This window comes from Octopus sinensis, linkage group LG3 (genome assembly GCF_006345805.1).
Source record: "Octopus sinensis linkage group LG3, ASM634580v1, whole genome shotgun sequence".
Taxonomy (NCBI): Eukaryota; Metazoa; Mollusca; class Cephalopoda; order Octopoda; family Octopodidae; genus Octopus; species Octopus sinensis.
In genome coordinates, this window is record NC_042999.1 from 140,580,788 (window position 1) to 140,594,882 (window position 14,095).

The 14,095-nt window shown below is 31.5% G+C and overlaps 1 protein-coding gene across 5 annotated transcripts in view; it reads right to left on the reverse strand.

The window, feature by feature from the left end:
- Positions 1 to 14,095, reverse strand: part of LOC115209959 (muscle calcium channel subunit alpha-1-like) — a 460,467-nt gene that overhangs the window by 136,269 nt on the left and 310,103 nt on the right. For all 5 annotated transcript variants that reach the window (XM_029778602.2, XM_036501424.1, XM_036501423.1 and 2 more), the window contains exons 24-25: positions 2,690 to 2,777; positions 1,346 to 1,453 (exon numbers count right to left, since the gene is read on the reverse strand). In XM_029778602.2, the coding sequence (XP_029634462.1) occupies positions 1,346 to 1,453; positions 2,690 to 2,777 (196 nt within the window). The remainder of the gene's footprint in view (positions 1 to 1,345; positions 1,454 to 2,689; positions 2,778 to 14,095) is intronic.

Here is a 14,095-nt window from a genome sequence, read left to right on the forward strand (position 1 = left end):
GTAACATCAATGAAACAAACAAATATTATTTCTCATCTGTCACAATAAAAGCCTAACTACAATAATGAACTATTTTAATTTTTGTTTACCACTGTTATATGAAAATATTGGTAGAGTAATTATGTCTCACCAGATTTCATGGTGTTAATAAGTTGAGGGACAAATATTTTTGTGAATAGGATACTAACCTATTTTTGTTTAATAAGTTAGCTATAGGAAGAACTGGAACTGCCCTGTGATCTTTGGAAGACCTCCTAGAGTGTTGAGATCCATGTAAGTTGAAGCTTAGTGAGAACAATTCTTTGTCAATGATAGTAAGTAAAGTGTGGGTAGGAAGAAATTTCAGAGGGCAGCAGTGAAAGGAGAGACAAAAAAAAAAACAAAAAAAAAAAAAAAAAAAAAAACAAAAAAAAAAACCCCACATATTTTGTAAGTCAGTCGGTCAGGATTTAGGCAGATGGGGATGATTAAAGTTTAGTGCTGCAATTTTAAAGAATTTACAACTTGTTTAGCATCAATAGCTAATCAAGGCATATATATTTTCTGGTCCTAGAAATGCAACACCACTCTTGTGACACAGTTTTATCAATGTGAAATATGAGAGAGGAAAACAAGAAACCAAAAATTTAAAGAAACTAGTAATACAGTAAGTTGATAAAACAGAGTTAATAAAATTTGTATAACAATAAGATTATATATAGTGAGGAGAGTTGAGGATTTTGTCTTATGGAAAGGCACATTCGTTGAAGAAATGAACACACCTCTCCTCATGGCTCGCAAACTTATTTTATAGATTTTATGTCAAAAATGAGTAACTTCAGTAAGAAGTCAAAAATTGTTGTTAAGTCTGTAAGAAATGTAATTGCTTTCATTTGAGTATCAGCCAAATGATGAGAGTGGGGGGGGGGAGATGTATGAAAATGTTTCAGATGCTTACTTTAAGTAATACACTCATCTTTCCAGTCAGCACTACCGTTGTTCTATACCTTATCCCTAACACATACCCTCCTATGTTATAAAACTATTACTTAGAGGAGTGGTTCATACAATACTTCAGAAGTGAATTACAGAGTTTCAAAGTAAAACCATAAATCCAAAACTCATGGAATGCCTTTACACCCCTCTTAAACAAGTACAATGATCCTGAAGGAAAGGATAGTACCATTCACTCAGTTGTACACATATAACTGCCTATAACAGCAGACAAAAGGTAGATAATAGGTGTATTAGAGAGAGAAAGAGAGAGAGAGAGGTAGATATACACACGCATGTATGTGCACACTTGCACACACACACATAGACATAGCTCACTCATGTTAATGTAAGGGAAAATGTGAGACTTTACCTTAAATAGTTGTACACCAATGACTGCAAACATGAATTGCAACAGAAATGTGACCAGCATAATATTACCAATGGTGCGGACAGCAACAATAACACATTGCACCACATGCTGTGAAAGAAAAATATATCAGTAATTTAGATATAATTAGTAGCATATGAATTATCACATGTAACCAGAATACCAACAATATAAGAACATTTATATTTACTTATTAATCTATCTGTCCATCTAGGTATGTGTCTATACACACACACACACACACACTATGTTTTTCATAACAACATGATAAAGCAAACATAAAATGATAAGCATTATGTGTTCATACCCAATAAACATTGCATATCTATATCTTTCTTTCTCTGTATATATTGTTTTCCTGTTCACTGTCTAAGTCATAAAGACTTGAATATATATATAATTTTCCTATGATTTATGTTTTGTTCCAACTGCGTAACCAACTAGCATCCCTTTCTGAAATTTGCTGGTATCACAGAGCAGGAACAATCCTGTCATAAGGCACTGAAATTGCAAATATTCCTCAACAAACAGCTGATGAAGGGAATATTCCACCAGATCACATGATTTTAATATTCTTTGGCCTAGTCAATGCTGGACACTGAACTGCTAGAAATAAAGTGACTCCTCTCTCTGCCAGCAATATATTAAGAAAATAGTGCCAGGTGCATTTTGCATCAAAAGCCAATATGAGAGTTTGAAATCATGTGATCTGGTGGTCTTAGTACTGGAGATGATGGGGGATTTGTCTTCCTGATAGCAATATAAACAAGAGTGCATTTGGCACCAAAAGCCAATATGAAAGCTTCTCTCATGATATCTACTGCAGTATAGCTTGTTCTAATAGAACCTCCCCAAAAGATAATACTCTTGGTATTAATACTACCTCTGTCACTAATATATATTTCTTAACAAGCTCACTGGCTAATGGTGACACCTGCATCTGTTCTGGCACTGTTTTTCTATATAAGGAAAGAGCATTATTAAAATGCTTTTGATCATTAGGTTGTTTAATCAGGACCGACACATGGGTTAACTAAGAACAATAACAAAACCTTGGTATAATGAAAGTAATATTTCCTGTGTTAGCTCTAGTGTCACAGCTGCTTTTAGTGGTGAACTGTATTCTGTTGTTGGATTTAAAAACTGAGATAAGGTATAGCTACAAAGCATTAACTGTTTAGTTAGATGACTAGTTCTCTGTCAATTTTCCATCTGTGAAACATAGACACAACAAAACTAGAATCAATATACATGTTGATAGAAGAGAAAAAATGCATAGAAGACAATGATGAAATAATAATAATGATGATGAGGATAATGACTTACCTTTAATCCTTTGGCTCGATTGATTGCACGCAAAGGTCTGAGTACACGAAGTACCCTAAGAATTTTCACAACTGATATAGCTTCATTGCTGAAAAGTACAAAGATATTTAAAGTTTTTAGGTTGTACGTTCAAGAGTAATTTTACAACATAGTTTTCAACATCTTCACTTAGTAAAAGATCCAAGAAACATCATGCATTATATACATCTGTCAAGCTCAATATGTATCATGAAAAATATGTCAGTAAACATTCACTCATACACCTGAAAACACATACACCTATATAAACATCTACATACACACACACGTGTGTGTGTGTGCATAAATACACACATGCATAAATACCCCTACCACAACATACACACACTAGTTTAGCTTTATATTCTCTTTAACATCCATAAAATTTATAAAAAGTGGCACTTCTTAAAACACTGCACTTTAGTTTTCTTTTTGCAGTAAAATATATTGATTTATTCTTATTTAATTTTGAATACACACATATTCGAAATTTTAAATATTAAGACAAGTTATAATTTTGACATTCTAAAGAAATCATATATAGTTATTTCTTCATATATACATTATATTTCAAATTTACTTAACTTTATTTTAAAGGCATAGATGTATTATTATGTGTATTACATGGCAGAAATAATACTGTAAAACTAAAAATTTTAGAAACAAGGATCAAATAAAAATTGGTATTTTCTAGAAACTGTGGTTGATGATATATTGGGATTTATATGAAAAATTTAATATGAATTGCATATTTAAGATATGTTGGTAAACATTCCATCTGAAATACACTAATGTATTTAGAATATAGTAGTCTTGTAGATAAGGAATAAAACAGTGTTATGTTTGGAATTAAATGAACAAAATTTTAAAGATGATTATTACTAAGGTAACAATATTGATAGTTAAGTCAGAAAGACCCTCAGCAACATCAGCTGTAAAAACATACCAGGTTCAGATTACTCATCATTGTAAACAATGGCAGCATTGTAAAATATTCAAAATGTTCCATTTACTGTCCTGAAGTTTACTTCTCCTATAAGTATTACTTTGAGAGGGGTGTGTGTTCTACAAAGCTAATGTGCCCCAGATATATTATATAGAGGCAAGGTTCTCCATGATGGTTTTATTATTCAATCATTGAGTTACAGGATTCATTCTCTCCAGTGTTAAAATAGTAAAGATTTTCTGAATCATTAAACCTATCCTTGAGTATCTATCTTCAAGTCATTACAATCAACATATTTTTATGTATGTTTTGATAAACTGGACTATTTCTTCATATTTAAAGATTTTGTGCAGTACAGGTTAGTTAGGCATATTCATCAGTAAGTCAGAAATAATTGTGTGTGTGTCCACAGGTGTCCTTTTGTCTTTAAAAAAAAAGACTATCTTTCCTCTAATGCCATGTCAATTCCAGAGAATTCTTGATTTTTGAGATTATTTTCCCTTCTCATTCAGAGTCTATTACAGTTGCTACCAGGCATTGGTTTACCATCTCTCAAAGCAAAGCTGAATTTAGTACCAATATTCATCTCTCCATCCTGAAAATACAGGCTGGATTTACCTAATGTTTATATCCTTTTTGCAAACTGCATCTGCCAACATTACGACGTAATTCCAAGCCCCTAGAGACAGCTGTTGGACCCGTAATACCATATTTTCTCCCTTTCAGTTTTTGCCTTTACACTCTGTGTAAGTCTGCTCTGTTAATATATAAATAGCAATATATTTATACATGAATTTTCATTTTCTGAATATCTTCAGTCATGTATATGTAGATGCATATTTTATATATCTAGCCCATGTGGTTTTATTTGATTATTTGCATCATTATCTCCATATCCGTTCACCTGGATTTCACTTATAGCCACTCTTTACTCTGCGCTACTGTTTTCTATGTTAAACATCTCTGGATCTTACCTGTTGACTTTCTCTCTCTGTCTGTCTGTCTGAAGTACCCCCACCATTTAAATTTGTTTTCTCCTACATCCGGTATTTGCATACACCTATGCCATTTTTCTCAGAAAAACCTCCTTCCTCTCCCTTACAATTACATATACAAAAAAATGGGGAGGACTGTTGCCACTTGAATGCTGACAAGCAGGACAATGTCTTAAAAGACCAATCCAAGGGATATAACACTGATAGAACAAACTAAGAGCCAGCCATCTGTCTATGTGTATGTGTTTTTTTCTTTTTGCTGTCTTTCATTCCTAGATTTCTTTACTTTTTTCCACAATGTTTCTGAACTTTGTAAACCAGATGTGCTATTTTCAGACCTTCAGTACAAAAGTGTCCATTCTCACATACACACACATGCATCTTCTCTTCTTGGGATCACTAGCACTTCATTCAAACCACGTTTTATTATTATTATCTCCCTTGCTTTCATCCTATTTTTTTCTAATCATTCACCATGCTAAAATCTATAAGTTTTTTTTCATTCTCTCTTATTCCTTTCTGTTAAAGAGCGTAGGCTTGAAATGTAAAAGACTTTTTCATTTTTCCTGTGTGCCAAACTATTACACTTGCTTGCTGTTCATACACCTGTCTTCATCTTTTGTTTTTCTATAAATTTCAATGATATAATGTACACATACACACACACACACACACACAATATGTACATATACTTTTGGGTGATTTGAGCTTGGAGGGTTTTCTTCTGTACAAAGTGCAAGAAAACATTAAACATATATTTTTCTTCAAATCTAACCAAGTTTAAGGATTGTGTGTGTGTGTGTGTGTGTGTGTGTGTGTGTGTCTGTGTGTGTGTGTATGTATGTATGTATGTATGTATGTATGTGTATAAACATGAGACTCTTAATGAGTGTAAATAGAAAAACAGAAGGAGAGTGTAAAAGCCTGTAGCATTTAAACTACTTTATATTTGGAAAAGTGGAATAAAAATTAAAAAATGAAATAGTAGAAAATATCTGTTTGTTTCATGTATAATCATATTTCATAGAAAATTATTTGCACCAAAATGTCAGTTTCATCATGTTGTTTTTTCATGAACATTAAAAAAATAGTAATTACTTGAAAGGAACTAGATCACTCTGTATCAGTTATTCATAATCCGAGGAAAGAATTTACAGTACTCCAGATGTAAAATTGGATTTTTTAGTGGAAAAATTGTTTTTAGGTTTAAAAATTCTTTATGATTATCCACACTGCTATGGCTAGATTTATTTTCTTTAATATTGATTTTAAGAGTGTTAATATTAAATTGATATAAAGCTCTTAATATTATGCAAGAAAATGTAATTATCAAAGGGAGTGAAATCAGACAAATGGTGAACTGGTAAAGCAGGGAAATACAGAAAAGATTAAGAAACACTGTTCTGTACAAAGATAATTCAATACAATTTTGATTAATTTCAATAATTCTTGTATATCATTTTACATACACTTGGCAATGAATTTGCATTTTGTTACTGACTGTTGAAACATACTGTATTTTGAAAGTCATACCTGTCACTTATATATATCTTTATTATCTAATAAAAGTGAAGTCTTCAATAATTTTCTTTTAATATTTTAAAAATCATTACATAAAAAATAACATTTTATTAGTGTATTTTTAAAATAGAAAACATTTTCTTAAGTTATAAAATATATTTTACTTAAAATAAATACTGTGATACAAGTGATGTAGTCATCATTACTTTATTTGTGTAATTAAAAATACATTTGAAAGCAAAGCACAAACAAGTATGTGAAAATATTAAGGATATTTAGGGGAAAAGATTTTAGAAAATATATCTAGATTTATATAATATACATTTATAGATGAGTTGAATTTTATAAATATTTCATATATTGCATTCAAGAAGTTTTCTAAAATTAGCTCAAATAACATTATCATAGAATAAAAAAGGAGGGGGTTGGAAAAATTGTGTTGTTTTAAAGTGCTGTTTCAGAGTAAAGTGGGTATAAAAAAAAAGAAAAAAAAAGAATAAAAAGATGAATAAAAAACAATAACAGTATCTTATCCTTATGCTACTGTGGTTTTTACTTTACATGCATACATTCAAACTCTGTGGATATAGTGCATATAAATATATATAATTGTGGTTTATTTAACATTTAGAAACCATGCATAGTTCTAATAAACTTTTAGTTAATTCAAAGAGAATTCACTAAACGTGTCTTGGAATTTACATATATACAAAATGACATAGTAGTTAACATAGCAATGGATGATAAGTGCATGGTTATATAAATTAATGTGAAGATCTGAGAAAATTCTAATGATAAATTTTTCTTATCACAAAATCTCTGTGAGGAAGATTAAATCTATTATAATTCTTAGAATGTAATATGGAAATTATTTTCAAAATACTCCTATGATTTCTGAAACAAAATTCTAACAAGTACTGTTATTTCTTGAAAACTGCAAGAGACATAAATAAAAGGAAAATATAAAGTTGAATAGTAAATAGGGGTTATGGCACTAATACTTTTTTCAACTGAACTTAATGTCATCAAATTCATAGTCAGCCAATCAATATTTATATAATATAAATGTATATTTATATAATCACCATTATCATTTAACACCCATTTTCCATGCTATCATGGGCTGGATGGTTTGACAGGATTTGGCAAGCTACAATACTGTGCCAAACTCACACACACACACACACACTGAAATGTTTTTAACTGTTTGTATAATTTGCAGTTTGTATTTGTTTGCTCTCCAAATCTCTAGCTAAGCTGATGCATTTCAAATGCCTTGCCAAATATTTCTACTCAATTCATTCTTCTTCTTTGGTATTTAGAATCAATCACTTCAATCAGTACTGAACTACAAGTTACTGTTTTATCATATTTCTAACATCTAACTTTGCAATGTCTAAATTTAAGCAGCTGTTAAAAGCTATAAATATTATAATCCCTAGCCCCATCCACACACACAAACACACATTTTCTCTCTCACATCTGAAAGTATTATGTAACTTTTTATACACAGCACCAAAAATCAATTACACATAAATATTCTTTGATGCAAACTGAAATATAATTTCTCATTTCTCCATAGTCCCCCACCTTGCAGTCTTTATACATTGTTTATAAAATTATTTCCACAGCAAAATTTTGGTAGCAAAACTTAGACAGTTTTATACAATTTAATGATTCTTCAATACATGTCATTATGCAACTATTAAGTCATAATATGTATAAAGAGTTATTGAAGATTCATCAAAATCCAAGATTGAGATAGCAAAGAAAGAGTTACTTCCTCTTACAAATAATCTCTACATAAAAAAAAACAAAAAGAACCCTAGACAGAAATGATTCAAAATTTTTTTCTCAGTTATTTTATAATTTACCCATGCTCTTTGTACATGTAAAGTACACTGCTGAATATATAAAATCATCATTCCTCTTAGCTAATTGCATCATAGCTCAATGATGTTAGTCTTCCAATGCTCCTGGTGCTATCATAAAATCAGTTTAAAAAGTACAAGATATACAATTGCATATCTCCTTTTTACTATTTTAAAAGACTATACTGATATACCATGATTAACTCTAAACTTATCCAATACAAAACTTAATAAAATATATATTTTTTGGTTACTGTGTGTTCCCCAGTAATCTAATGTGTTGTTATTTTATTCTAATAATCTTTTGTCAAGAATAAATCTTTTCAAGGACTACTACTTACTTCAACATTTTCTACTCAACTTTTCCATCATTTAAATTCAGCAGGGATGTGAACGGAAGAATTATTAGAGAACTAAACAAATGCCTAGTGATATTTAGTTACATTCTTTTACATGATATGTTCAGGTACTGCTGAGACTAACTTCATTGTTCATTTCTCTAGAGTTGATAAAATAAGTATCAGTCTAGTATTATAGTTGATAAAAATTAATAATACACCTTCTCCAAAACATTTGTGCTTTGTGAAAAGTAATTATTTAATATCTCCTACATGACATTGGATTTTATAGCTGTACCTATTTTTAGTCATCCCTCAGACACTGCAAATAATTTAATTATTTTATTATATGATCAGGTCAAATGAAATTTTCATTTTGATTTGAATTCCATTGCCATTCTTTTTGAATTCTAGAGTTTAATAATAGTCTAGTGAAAAGAGATCCTACTCCTTATTTATCTTTATAACTTTGGCATGTTGTGAGCGCAAATTGCCATCATCATGAACTGTGTTATTAATTCATTCTTTTGCCTATAAAGAGAGAGAGAGGGAGAGAGAGAGAGAGAGAGAGAGAGAGAGAGAGAGAGAGAGAGAGAGAGAGAGAAAGAGAGAAAGCAAGCAAAATATAATAGATGGCAAAAGAGACTGCAAGGCTATCTTGATTTTGATAGTATCAAAGCTATTGTGACACGGCTTTGGCATAAGAATGAGCTGTAAAATGTTTTCAGTAAAACCAAGTCTACAATCCACAGCATAACATTTAAGATACTTTCTTAGTTCAATAATAATATATTTGTGATAATTAAATCAAGTATATGGATCTACTAAAGCAAATATCTATATTTGAATTTTCTATCATTTGCGACCAACTAACAGTGCTTAAGTGGCTTGATTGTTTTTTTTACCTGCTTCTTCACTTCTATTAACAAAACAAGTATTAAATGATGCTTTTATAGTTTAAAATAAATCTTCATGAGCTGAGTAGCCTGAAACCTAAGGAAAATAGAGTAGGATAGAAAGTAATTTCTAAACTTTTATTATTGTGGTAACATATTATGAATTTTGAAACAAGATGTACTGAAACATTAGTTTAAAAAATACATAATATATGTTTATGTTTCAATTTACTACATCAATGAATTTACAGAAAAATGAAGAAAACAGAAATATAGTCGAGATGTATAAGTAGCATATCATGAATATATGTCATCAACTGATACCAGGTGGATCAGTAAAACTAAAGCATGAGACAAGGTTAAATAAGTACTACTCAGCACAAACACATGACTGAAATAAAGAAGAATTTTTTTATCATCATAGTTTTGTACCTGTTTTTCTAAGATGGAATGGGTTGGATAGGTCATTACAGAATGTATCAATTCTATGATAGCCAGCTACACAACAATTTTTGATATGAGATTGGATAGAAATAGCACAAGTGGCATGGTGGTGGAAGAGAGGGTGATGTGAGCCAGAGTGACAAAAGAGTGAGCACTGAAAATGAGAGAGGAAGAGAAATGGATGTCAACAATGAGTGATAAAGTAGGGAGTAATATGAGAGAAAGTGATGCACAGCAATGGAGATCAATGATGGTAAAAGAATAGTAGTGATGGATGAGAATAATAAGTAAAAAGGAAGTGAGTAATGGGGTGAGAGAAAGCAAAACAGAAGGGATGATGGTAAGGGAGGGATTGAACTGGAGGGACCTAATGTAACATCATTCCTCATTACACAGGTGGTGTGACGAGATAAAGATGAAATTATAATTGGGAGGCACATAAATAGGATAGGGGTGACTGATAAATGTGAGTGTTACAAAGAGAAGGAAAGAGCAGTGGATGGCAATTTAACATGAATATAATGGTCAAAGGAAACTCAAAAGTAGACATTATGCATCCAGCATATTGTCATTTTCATATTTTTTACTTGCATGCATAGTATGGATATGATCCTCTGACATTTCTTGAGTTTGCATGGTGTTTCAGGTATATACTTGATGAAATTTTAATGAAAATTAGTATTTCTGTTCATTTATTCCTATTCTTTATTTAAGTTTGTTTGTTTGTTTATGTGTGTGTGTGTGTGCACGCGCAGACACATGCACATGTGCATTTTTCCATTTATGGATAGGAAATTACTTTTATTTGAGTATTTTAACAAAACTCATGATAAATTTAGTAATCTTCTCAAGTACAGCATATTGCCAAAGGTCTCGGCCACCTGTCACTACTGGTAACTACTTTGTTGAGTCAAAAATTTTACAATAGTTTGGTAACTTATTTCAACAAGTTACAACGAAAGCAGTCAAACATTCAAAGTAGAGGCCACACAGACACACACACACACACAAAACCATCCAACAAAAAACATTTGCCTTCAAATTTAAGGGTCGTATTAGAGTTACTGCTGTATATTTGAGATGACTTGTGACACCATTGAATGACCATACATAGACCACGTATAGTCATTCAGTGTATAACAGGAGTGAAACAGAAAATCAACTAAACAATCATGAATTTTACAATGCTACAATTGCTTACAGCAGTGAACTATACCATCTTCTTATATTTAATGCCAGGAGGCACTGGATCATGGGTAGCTGAATCATGGATACAATATAAATATATAAATTGAACCATTACAGTAGTTACATGATATTAACTACTTTATAACTAAATCTCCTTTACAAACTTTCCGGCTATCATTGAAGATCATGTTTTAATTCTATATATTAAGACATGATACACTATAAAAGCAAGAAAGTCTTGGTTAGAGACATTGATTTATGATTTAAGTGATCAATTACATCTGTAGTGTTGTTATTCTGAAGTAAAACTGCCTATGTCAATTAACAGAAAATGCAAAAGTAAAATATAATAATATAATTAAGTTTACATAACTGTATTTTTATGTCTTATACACATTTGTAGATGCATGCATACATCCTTCAAAGCAGTTTCACACACATGCACATACATCTTTGTGTATGAATGTAGTAGAGAGGTGCAATTTGGAAACAGTCTCTCTCAATCTTCAATAGAATTAAAGGATTACAGATTCTTAATATCCACATGGATACCAGCAAGAAAATAAGGAAATGATGTAATGATCTAGAGATTAAAGCATAAATATATGTAAGCTAATCTCTACAAGCTTCCCTAAAAGTGTATATTGAATATTGAGTACTTCAGTATATTTGCATGGATAAACAATATATATGATTATATAATTTTAGATAATTATTCTCAACTTTGGAATGTGTCAATGACTGAGTAGACAAGAACATTATTAACCTTAATTCAGAAATAATGATTTCTAGAAGATATCCAGTTTGGTAAAATGTAAACATCAAGGAAAAAGATACTGAATAAAGATTGGAGATCCAACTGATCAAAATGTAGTGTAGATGTAAATATAATAAATATATCAGCATCTCTACATTGATAGTTAAAGTATTTTATTTACATAAAAAACAACTTATCTTAAACATTTACACATGTAATGTAACCTTATTCACACATACACAGTGAATTACTTCCTTTTTTAACAAAATGAGAAGAAAATTTAAAATAAAATGAAACACAAAACAAAATATAAAAAACTTGAACTATGAATATTAAAACAAACTATATGCTGACATTATTTTCTTCTTGATGAGGCAAATAAGCCTTATATTTCAAAATGGAAAGAGGAAATTATATTTACCCAAATCTTTTTCTAGTTATTAGCTGAAAGATTTTTAGAAATCTTCATGAAATCACAGTGATAAATCTAAAGGAGTGTATGTCGGAGGGTGGTCTGCCATTGTGGTTTATAAAAGGAATAACTTGTCTGATATTCACATGATAGTTGAAGAAAGGAGTATTGAAGAAAGACACTAAGGGAATGGTTTCAGTAGTATAGGAACAGGATGTAGGAACAGAATCAAGAGAAAAAAAGACAAGCACAACTGTTCATCTATATGTAATATGTGAAGTTATACAAGTAAGAATGTAGCAAAAATTGCATCCGAATGCCTGCAATAAGTGCAGAAGGAAAACAAAATGTATAGACACAGTAATCCACTGGAAGTTTTGTGATAATAATTCGATGGAATTTTTGTAAGGGGTTCAGCTTTGCTTGCACACGAAAGAGATATGACTATTGGGCAGGAACAAAAATGGAAGTCTTTGAAAACAATAAAGTGAAGTAGCTATGGAACTTGACTTTACAAACTGAAAGAATAGAGCAGAAGCTAGATATTGTAGTCACTGATAATAAGACAGTGTGTCTTGTAACTGACAAGATTTTTGATACCAGAATCAAGAAAAAGTTAAAAGCAGAGTATTATAGAGAGCTGAAGTATCAGATTATCAAATGGAACTAAGAAGTTAACACAGTTGAGACTTGAATGTAAGATCTTGGCATTAAGTATTAAAATAAGAAATAATGGATTATATGATTGAAGAAAAAATAGAAAATAGATAGATAGATAAATAAATAGACTGCAAATTTTTAAAATTATGAATAAAAATAAAAGTATGAATTTAAATGTTAAACTGAAAGTAAAATGGTAGTTTTTGGCCATGTTCTTACAAACAAGTCTAGAAGAGTTGTTCCCCTTGAACAAGAAAAATTTAATGGCAAAATTTTTTTTGCACCGATGACGGTTTTTACTCGCGGTGTTCGCTCTCGTGTTAAACATACTGCAAGTATGCATTAAACTTACATAAACTGATGAAGTGCAACTTTCATTGAATTGTTGACACGGAAACTCTAAGTCCTGAATGTAAATGTTTCCTACTAGAGTCATTTAATAAATTTAGTCCTCAATTCCTAATGATATTGAGGACTAATTCTTTTGTTGTCACATGCAGTTTATCCGCGCACGCGTGTGTGCATACGTATATACAAGGTGTTTGGGCTAAATTCGATGATTGTTTTATGTCAACGACAATGGAGAACAAAGATTAAAGTTGTAGTTGAGAAAAAGTTAGATGACATGGAGGACTGGAAGCCATCTAAATATTGGAAAAGAGTTATACACGCTGGGTATCAAAATACCAACGTTATATCTATTGCTCAATGTCTGTGAACAATGTAAAGGCTGTAAGACATGACATGGATAACTGTAATGGAAGCTATGAAGCTGTGGCCAGTAGGAAGGGACACAGCAGGTATTCTGACTGCATCTACATGCCAGGATTCATCCAACAACTGCAGGACAAAGTGATGGAAGATCTGAGCAAGGGAATCTGGGCATTGGTGAAAGAAAGATGGATGTCGGAGTTGTCATAATGAAGCTGGGCTTGAATAAGGATCTTTGCTACCACTCATACAAGAGGCACAAAAGACAAATTCTGACAGCCAAGACCAAGCAGAACTGTTTAATGAAGGCAAAGGAGCTCCTAAACAAGCTGAGGCATCCTGTTGAGCTGGGGATAATCTAGTTCTGAAATGAAAAGAACTTCTGCCAGGACCAGAAGCACAACACCCAAAACAAGTGGATTGCCTATAATCCATGTGATGTCCCACATATGAAAACCAAGTTCCCTCAAACTGTGATGGTTTTTGGATGTGTCTCCATTGAGGGTGGCATCATGCTGCCCCACATCCTTGAACAAGGCTTTAGGCTCAATTCAGATGGCTATGTGAATCCACAAAGAGCCAGCTGTGGCTGTTGGAGAATTTCTACAACAACACCAGCTCAATTTCTGGCCTTCTGCTTTCTACATTT